Raw genomic sequence first — 10,200 nt, 5'->3', positions numbered from 1 at the left:
CGGAGGTGGAGGGGCGACATGATAGAGGTTTACAAAGTTATGAGCGGCATGGACAGAGTGGATAGTCAGAAGCTTTTTCCCAGGGTGGAAGAGTCAGTTACTAGGGGACATAGGTTTAAGGTGCGAGGGGCAAAGTTTAGAGGGGATGTGCGAGGCAAGTTCTTTACACAGTGGGTGGTGAGTGCCTGGAACTTGCTGCCAGGGGAGGTGGTGGAAGCAGATACGATAGCGACGTTTAAGAGACATCTTGACAAATATATGAATAGGAAGGGAATAGAGGGATATGGGCCCCGGAAGTGCAGAAGGAGTTAGTTTTGGCAGGCATCAAGATCGGCGCAGGCTTGGAGGGCCGAATGGCCTGTTCCTGTGCTGTACTGTTCTTTGTTCTTTGATGTGGTACCTTACCAAATGCCTTCTGGAAATCTAAGTACAATACATCCACCAGTTCCGCTTCATCCACAGCACATGTGACTCCCTCAAAGAACTCTAATAAATTGGTAAACATGATTTCCCTTTCACAAAACCATGTTGACTCTACCTGATTAACTTGAATTTTTCTAAATGTCCTGCTATAATGTCTTTAATAATAGCTTCTAACATTTTCCCTAAGTCAGATGTTAAACTAACTGGCCTATAGTTTCCTGCTTTCTGTCTCCCTCCCTTTTTGAATAAAGGAGTTACATTTGCTATTTTCCAATCTAATGAACCTTCCCCGAATCTAGGGAATTTTGGAAAATTAAAATGAATGCATCAGCTATCTCACCAGCCATTTCTTTTAACATCCTAGGATGAAGTCCATCAGGACCCGGGGACTTGTCAGCCCGCAGCTCCAACAATTTTTTCAGTACCACTTCCCTGGTGATTGTAATTTTCTTGAGTTCCTCCCTCCCTTCCATTTCCTGACTTACAGCTAATACTGGGATGTTACTTGTATCCTCAATAGTGAAGACCAATGCAAAAACCTGTTCAATTCATCTGCCATCTTATTATTAATTCCCCAAACTCACTTTCTATAGGACCAATGCTCACTTTGTTAATTCTTCTTTTATAAATATCTGTAGAAAGTTTTACTATCTGCCTTTATATTTCTAGCTAGCTTTCTCTCGTACTCTAATTTTACCTTCCTGATCAATCTTTTAGTCATTCTTTGCTATTTTTTATATTCTGTCCAATCTTCTGACCTGCCACCCATCTTTGCGCAATTATATGCTTTTTCTTTAAGTTTGATACTATCTTTAATTGTTTTAGCTAAACACAGATGGCGGGTTCCACCCTTGGTATTTTTCTTTCTCGTTGAAATGTATCTATTCTGTGTATTCTGAAATATCCCCTTAAATGTCTGCCACTGCATCTCTATTGACCTATCCCTTAACCTGATTTGCCAGTTCACTTTAGCTAGCTCTGCTTTCATGCCTCATAATTGCCCTTATTTAAGTTTAAAATACTAGTCTTGGACCCACTCTTCTCTCTCCCTCAAACTGAATGTAAGTTTCAATCATATTATTATCGCTGCTACCTAGGGGCGCCTTCGCTATGAGGTCATTAATTAATCCTATCACCTGTCCTAATATCTCCTTAGGTGGAAAATTTTGTTTGAAAGGATTCCTGTGAAGTGAATTGGGATATTCACCTATATTAAAAGCACTATATAAATACTAGTTTTTGTTGGATACTGCCGACAGCGAATGGTTCTGTAGGGGTTTTGGTTCAGGAAATTGTGGACTTGAAGCTCATCAGAGTCAATGAATAGAGAATTACAGGGTTGTAAGCTATACCTTTCTGACCCGAGCTCCCTGTGTGCTCTGCTTCTCAATAGAAGTGATCAATCACACCTCTATGTCAACTTTGCATGATATAATTGTACAGTAATCGCAATGAACATGTCTTAAGATTGTTACTAATGGCTATTTCATTCACATTTGTTGGAGTACTGTGTACAGAACTGGTCTCCTTATTTAAGGAAGAATGTAAATGCTTTGGAGGCAGTACAGAGAAGGTTTACTAGACTTCTCTCAGAGGGTCGTGAGTCTTTGGAATTCTCTTCCTCAAAAGGCAGTGGAAACAAATTCTTCCTTAAAAACTGGGCTACTGGGGTTTTGTCACAATACCTCAGCTTGTGAGGTAGGGCATCCTCAACAACAATATCTATTGTCTGATGAATAGACCAATTAATCTTAGAGTGGAATAGAATCTGTGGAGGAGCCAATGCAGTTTGTCCAAAGTTAATCTCAAGGTTTCCCTTCCCATGGGAAATTCAAGAATATCTGTATAATTTCCCAGAACAAGTGCACCTGCATTACTAAGAGAATTATAGTAAAGCTCATTCAGCATTTTCTGTTCATCTTGAGAATCTAACATGGGAGGGAAAGAACTTTCGCCCATGTCCTCTCTCCACCATCACTGTCCTCCTGACCTCATTCAAACTTATCCTGTAAATCAGCCTCTCGATCTTGCCACTTATGAAATTTTGATCACTGATACCGTTGTCTTTGATTATCCTTTGATCAACTGCACTCTTCAAAGGGATCTTTTAAAATTTAAATGCCCTCCTACCTGCCATAGCAATGTTGGATGTGCCTAGCCTTGCTATGGTAATAATAACAGGAAACACTTGGACCTAGAAATTAGATCGTGCTGTACCTATCTTACAAGCGTAAAATGGGCATCTAAGGGCCCAATATGGCAGCGGCATGTGCATTCATTCCATGCCGGTGGGGTGCCATGCAACACATTGACTACGGTTTCTGCAAGGTATGTGCCTGAAAGCCATTCGGCCCTTTGCATATGGAAACAGATTAGCTAAAATCTGCTTCAGACCACCTTATACAAGAGTGGATTGTGAATTACCACAGCAATGTATATTTTAAGTTTTTAACTGATTGTGGAGAAGAAAGGCTTCTCACGTCTGCACATTAAAACTCTGGGCTGCCACTGGCTACTGCTCACTATCTCCCAATTCTCTCCCCTCCAGACTGTACTGAGGCCCTTGGCTGGCATTCAAGCCAGGCTATCTTGCTGTCCTAGTAACCAGCGAGCTGCCTCTGGTGCCAGGATCTTGTTGGTGCTATCCAATTGAGGCCAGAAGATCAATTAGCCTCTTTGAATAGTACAAGCAAGATCAATTTGCCCTGGTCCTATCGCTGGTTTCATTAGACATGTGCAACTGTGCTGCATCGGGATCGCTTGTGATTTGAGCACAATCTAATTTATCAGTTACCATCTAATGTTATGCAGTCATTACTTTCCACTTTGAACCTGCTCTCCCACAGCTCAGTTGATGTATTCAATATTGCCGTCACTTCCAGTGGAAAATCTCAAAAATAGCGGCTACTGATAGGGTGCTGGTTTTGCACCCCTGCACATCTCACACCTGCCTGAAGGGTCACTGACCTGAAACATTAACTCTGCTTCCCTCTCCCCCAATGCTACCAGACCTGCTGAGTATTTCCAGCGTTTCTTGTTTTTATTTTATATATTATATAAATACTAGTTTTTGTTTGGTGCTCCCGACGGTGAATGGTTCTGGAGGGGGTTTGGTTCAGGAAACTGTGGAATTAAAGTTCATCAAAATCAAAGAATAGAGAATTACTCTACTCTAGGGATGCAAGCCTATACTTTTCTGACCTGAGCTCCCAGTGTGCACTGCTTCTCAATAGGAGTGACCAATCACATCTCTATGTCAACTGTGCACGATAGAATTGTGCAGTAATCTCAGTGAGCATGTCTTAAGATTGTTACTAATGGCTACTTCCAAAGCTTAGAGCCAAGACAGCAGAAGGCACAGTTGCCAATGATGGAACGATTGAATTTGGGGATGCACAAGAGGCCAGAATTGAAGGAGCGCAGATATTTTGGAGGGTTGTAGGGCTCAAAGAGAATACCGCAGAGATAGGAGGGGCAAGGCCATGGAGGGATTTGAAAAAAGGATGAGAATTTTAAAATTGAGACATTGATGAATTGGCAGCCAGTGTAGGTCAGTGAGCACAGGGGTAATGTGTGAATAGGACTTGGTGCAAGTCAGGGTACAGGTAGCTGAGGTTTGGATGAGTTCAGATTTACCGAAGGTAGAAGATGGGAACCAGGCCACTTCCTTTCTGCATTCTTCTTGATTTCCTGTTCTGCCCCTTTACCTTCAACCTTTTCATGTGATGAGAAAATAAGACCGGTAAGAAGATTCAACTCGAAGGGACTTAATTAATTTTTATTTTGTTTTCATCCAGAGGGTGCATGTGGTGGCACTAAGTGTTTTGGGTATGATTGGGATGCAAAACAGCAAGGCCACTAGGGTCACAATTTATTACAACATAAGAAATAGGAACTGGAGTAGGCCACTCGGCCCCTCGAGCCTACTGTGCCATTGAACAAGATCATGGCTGATCTTCTACCTCAACTGCGCTTTCCTGTATTATCTTCATAACCCTTAATTCCCTTAGCGTCCAAAAATCTATTACTCGGTCTTGAATATACTCAACGACTAAGCATCCACAGTTCTCTGGGATAGGGAACTCCAAAGATTCACAACCTTTTGAGTGAAGAAATTTCTCCTGATCTCAGACCCTTATTCTGAGACTGTGACCCTGTGTTCCAGATTCCCCAGCAGGGGAAACATTTTCTCAGCATCTACCCTGAATATGGTGAATAGAACAGGCCGTTCACAATGTCCAGCTAAAAGACACCAACACAAACAAATAAGACGCTCCTGCATCTGAATGCATTCTTACCACAGGATCCGTTGAAATACAAAAGGTAAAACACAAACATTCAACTTTTTAACTAAGCATTTAACATATTTATTTTGGGTTTTATTTCTAAACTAGATATTAGTTATTACCCTCTATTGCAGCAGAAATCCAATAAAACTAATATGCAATTTCCATTAAATCAATGCATATGCATATTTATTATTCCAAAATGTTCATGTCTGAATTTTATACATGATTTAACTCTTATATCATCATTTTAAAAGTCTCAATTGTTGCAGATATAATATAGAACAAAATATTTACCCTGAAATCTGGTATATGTGGAAGTATGAAACCAAAGAAGGGAAGCAATAAGATTTAAGCGAAGAAAACTTGGATAGAGTGAAAGGATTGCCCCTCCATCACACACAGGAAAATGGAGATGAAAGGATATTCTTTCTGTATGTTCCAGACTAGAGAATGCATGAATAAGACATTTAATCTTAACATTTAATTCTGGTGGGAGTTCCCTGGAATGACTGCAATTTCATTAGGTACCCAGATATACCAGGGCCTGTCTTAAGTTGAGGATTCCAGGCTGGCCTTGTACAAACAGAATCTCTGTGTGCCCTGATAAGGCTGTCAACATTGGGAGGCCTCTGTACGAGTCCAACCTCGTGTGGATGGAGATACTCCCAGTCTCGGTAGATATACTTCAACAGCACTTGTGTTAGTGTGGAGTATTCAGGCCATGATTGAGGCCTGGATCCCTGGGGAGGAGACCCCAAATTAAAAAAATATATAACTTCTATTTTTTGTAAAAATGTGGATCCCTGACCTACTGTGAGCAACTCAACTGCAGACCTATGTAAAAATATTTGATATGGAATAGAATAGGGAATATGGGATAAAACTTGCCAAGAAAGAGATTTGGGAAATTATTTGATTCATTACTTGCCATGTACAAACAATGTAAGGCAGGGCTAAACAAAATAAAAAGGATGCTGTGTTAGTTTGCCTCATCAGTTGAAATCCAATCCCTAGCGGTCATTGGGGAGCCATACAGTGGTCTGCGGCCCCATGGAATAATGCATACAGTTGTGACCGGCTAAACCAAAGATTAGAGGGAATGCAGAGACCAACAAGGTTGATCCCCGTTTCAGGGTGATGAGCTTCAAGGGATGATTTCAGAAACTAGGAATCTTCAGCTACAAATAGATGTCTTGAGGCCATCTTCTAGCAGTGCAGAAGACTTATAATGGGATAGAGAAAATAAAACAATACTTTGATATATGCCAGGGCAGAAAGCAAAGAGGGCACAAGATCAAGCTTTTTAAAGGCAAATTTAGTACAGACATCTGGAAGTGTTCCTTTCCAAAAAGGGTGGGCAACAGCTGGATGAAGCCAGCACACAGGGCAAATTGGAGAAAAAATGAGAAGCTGCAATAGGAGGTTGGCATTCTGGACGGATATGATTAAATGGCCTAAATGGTCCTGAATTTATGGTCAGATATGTTCCTTGTGCTCAGCACCAAAAACCAAGACCATATACGATTGCTTGCTCCCAATGAGTCAGAATGTGCCTTTATTGTGCCGGGTATCTGGTAAAATGTAGCATGCATAGAGGTTGTTCAGAAATCCCTATCACTGTCTTCAAGTCATAGATATATTAGGACCCTACTTGTGAACTTTGGAAAGCAGTACAATAATCATTCTGTGATTTGTTATAAACCTTGAGACAGTTTTTAAAAAAGTAATCAGTGAAGAATGGCAAAAGATATACAGCAGCCCGCACAATTTTTATCGTACTATATATTTTCCTTCCAGTACAGAAAGTAATATTTTTGTTCGGATTAATCATAAGTAGGGTGCTTGACAAATGGAATCTTTCGTCATCCTCTAAATGGCCTTATAACAACCGGTGATTTCACAATATTCCATAATCATCTGAAGGCAGAACCAGAAAGAAAAGAAAATCAAAACAAAATTAGGTCAAACTGTCAATGAAACATTTACATAAAGGCAAAGAAGACAAAGACAAATGTGACATGCCCTTTATTTAACACCTCAGCAGTGGGTATACTCTATGTAAAAGTACAAGCTTCAGCAAAGTACAGGTAAATGGTGTCAGGCACTGTGCTACAAGAGGGGGCCTTTCCCATCAGTAGTGGGAGGGAAGAGGAAGTAATTGATGATTTGATTTAGGGTTGTACTAACCATGTAATTGCAGAGCACATAATCAGGTAGAAATTGGTTTCAGCCCATTTTCTGCTGCAAAATAATCGACAATGCTGTAAATGTGCCAGAGGACTGAAGCTCACCCAAAACAGGGCATTGTGGCCTCTTTTTAATTATGGGTCTGAGCTCCTGGCTCCTGTCGTGCTTCCAGAGGCAACTCTCCTGAAGTTGGAGATGAACAGCATAGCCCATCAAAGTGGTCATTTTTGCTCATGTACTGTCTAGAAAACAATGAGCAATGGTGACCAATTGCTGCACTTGCTGTACATTGGGGATCAGTGCTATGTCACTCTGCACGTTCAGATAAATTGGAGATACAGCAATATCTACACAGAGCCATGGCATTGTGCAGATACTGTTCCCCAGATCACTGAGGGGGTTCGCTTGTTCTCAAGACATCATGGCACATGCATACATAACCAGTGAGAAAGAAACCAATACACAAAACCCACTGTAGAATCGGTACACCTAAGTCCACTGGCCCCTGTTTCACGGTGAACAGAATTGTTTCCCTCAACTGAAGATTTACAGAAAAATAAAGGGACAAAACAATTACCTTCTTCACCAGTTGGTTGACATTGGCATCTGTGCATGAATTGCTGATCCCAAAGCTGTTACTCAGAAAACAACAAGGGTGTTAGAGGGATAATAGTGTTACATTTTGGACATTTTCTTCAACAGCTTTTCTCATTTAAGTGACTTCATGGCAGCATCGACATGTTGCTGCAGACTGTGCAACAAAGAAGTATTGTGAAAAACAAAATAAATGGCAGGAACTGGTGCAGCAAGTCAACTCTGCGAGCACAATACATCACACATAGGAACTGCTAGACAAGGAAAGACCATGGTCCATCTAATTTGTCTTCTACAATCTTGCTAGATACATGATTAAACGAGAATAGAATTGTCAATTAATAATGGCAATCAATAACTATCCATTAGTTTACACTTTACTCAGAGGGTTGTGAATCTTTGGAATTCTCTACCCCCAGGGCTGTGGAAGCTCAGTCATTGAGTATGTTTAAAGCAGAGATTGACAGATTTCTAAATACAAATGACATAAGGGAATATGGAGATAGCGTGGGAAAAAGGCATTGAAGTGGATGATCAGCCATGATCATATTGAATGGCAGGGCAGGCTCGATAAGCTACAAGAGCAGGTTAGAGACTAGGAATCCTGAGGTGAGTAACTCACCTCCTGACTCCCCAAAGCCTGTCCACCATCTTCAAGGCACAAGTCAGGAGTGTGATGGAATACTCTCCACTTGCCTGGATAGGTGGAGCTCCAACAACACTCAAGAAGCTCGACACCATCCAGGACAAAGCATCCCACTTGATTGGCACCCCATCTACAAACATTCACTCCCTCCACCACTGACGCACAGTGGCAACAGTGTGTACCATCTACAAGATGCACTGCAGCAACGCACCAAGGCTTCTTAGACAGCACCTTCCAAACCCGCGACCTCTACCAACTAGAAGGAAAGGGCAGCAAATACATGGGAACACCACCACGTGCAAGTTCCCCTCCAAGTCACACACCATCCTGACTTGGAACTGTATCACCGTTCCTTCACTGTCGCTGGGTCAAAATCCTGGAACTCCCTTCCTAATAGCACTGTGGGTGTACGTACCTCACATGACCTGCAGCGGTTCAAGAAGGCAGCTCACCACCACCTTCTCAAGGGCAATTAGGGATGGGCAATAAATGCTGACCTGGACAGCGACGCCCACATCCCGTGAATGAATAAAAAAAATGGCCAACTCCTGCTCCTATGTTCCTACACCAAGTCACAAAGGTTTAAAATGGACAAGCCTAAAATGAGACGAGAGAATAGATGAATTTTTTCTCTTTAAGTACGGGATACAGAAAACAGTTTTCCTGAACATAGTTATCTTTATAATGAAAATGCTAGATAAATATCTAAATGTGAAAGGGAGTGAAAGTTTTGAGACAGATCTAGACCAAACCCTCCATGGAATACAATGGGTACTATGTTTTTGTAGCAGGGTGGTGCAGGAGTCTATGGAGGGCAGTACGCCAAGGTTGAAGAGTGGAGATAGGATTGATGAATATGCTGGATATTTTCATTAAATTTGGGACCTGGGAGTACTTTACCTCTAATTGTTGCATTAAATGATTAAAATGATTAAACAGGTGGATTGGAATTTATGAGAGTAGATTTCGCACGATCTGGGAAGGAGTAAAGACGATTGGCTGAATGGGCTATTTTAATTCCAAAATTATGTTCCTTGCTTCTCTGTGTATTTGTGTCTTTGTATTTTTCCTGAAGTATTCTTGCATACTTTCAAGTCATTGAATAGGACTAAATAATCTTGCTGTTAGCTCCTGAAAGTAGATACATTTTGAAATTTAAAAAAAAATTATTCATTCTCATGGCATGGGTGTTACTGGCAAGGCCAGCATTTATTGTTCATCCCTATTTGCCCTTGAGAAGGTAATTGTGGGCCCCCTTCTTAAACTACTGCAGTCTACGTGATGAACGTACACCCACAGTGCTATTAGGTAGGGAATTCCAGGACTTTGACCCAGCGATGATGAAGGAACAGTGGTATATTTCTAAGTTAGAATAAGATGTGACTTGGTGTGCCTTCTGCCTTTGCCCTTCTTTTGACCAGAGGTCATGTGTTTAGCAGGTGCTGTCGAAGGACGCGCATTGCTGCTGTAAATCTTGTAGATGGTACACACTGCAGCCACATTGCACCAGTGGTGGGGGGAGTGAATATTTAAGGTTGAAAATGCTGAATTCCCTTACTTATAATTTCCAAGATGGCTGACTGGTACTTTTTAGATTGTTCCATCCTCTGTTTGAGAAGTTGGGATACATTGGACAAGTTCAGGGTGGGCTCTGGAGAATCCGGGTATGCGGCATTCCAAGTGTCATTTTGACAAAAGTGATTTAATCCGGGCATGTGGGAAGGTTTCCGAGTTGCAGTAGCTCTGCAGTGAAAGAAAGAACAATGCTTTTATTAGCGGGAACATTTCAGTTCAGAAAACCAAAGAATTATGAGTGATCACCGCAGCAATTTTTACTGACACTGGGATTTCAGCTCTCAATGATCACATACAGTGGGATCCAGGCTTGCTGGTAATTCAGCTCAAATTTGGAATTTTCAAAGCAGTCAGCATTTCAGTTCAGTTCAGTCCTCTATACGGGAGTCATGGTTTTTAAATTAATATTATTGTCCTGCAGTTTTGCAGTATGAGCTCGGCCCTCTGCATGTAAAGTGAGGGGAGAGAAGGAATAGGATCTACAGA

The 10,200-nt window shown here is 41.4% G+C and overlaps 1 protein-coding gene across 2 annotated transcripts in view; it reads right to left on the bottom strand.

Moving 5' to 3' along the window:
* Nucleotides 1–4,876: 4,876 nt before the first annotated feature.
* The window catches only part of LOC137374716 (E3 ubiquitin/ISG15 ligase TRIM25-like), a 41,603-nt gene continuing 36,279 nt past the window's right edge, over nucleotides 4,877–10,200 (bottom strand). Inside the window, exons 7-9 of one of the 2 annotated variants that reach the window (XM_068041263.1) lie at nucleotides 9,698–9,882; nucleotides 7,477–7,531; nucleotides 4,877–6,629 (exon numbers count right to left, since the gene is read on the bottom strand). In XM_068041263.1, the coding sequence (XP_067897364.1) occupies nucleotides 7,482–7,531; nucleotides 9,698–9,882 (235 nt within the window). In that variant the 3' untranslated portion in view covers nucleotides 4,877–6,629; nucleotides 7,477–7,481. The remainder of the gene's footprint in view (nucleotides 6,630–7,476; nucleotides 7,532–9,697; nucleotides 9,883–10,200) is intronic. The other variant, XM_068041264.1, reaches the window with a different exon arrangement.

The sequence above is a fragment of the Heterodontus francisci genome, chromosome 10 (assembly GCF_036365525.1).
Source record: "Heterodontus francisci isolate sHetFra1 chromosome 10, sHetFra1.hap1, whole genome shotgun sequence".
Classification (NCBI taxonomy): Eukaryota; Metazoa; Chordata; class Chondrichthyes; order Heterodontiformes; family Heterodontidae; genus Heterodontus; species Heterodontus francisci.
This window is presented reverse-complemented; position numbering and strand designations above follow the sequence as displayed.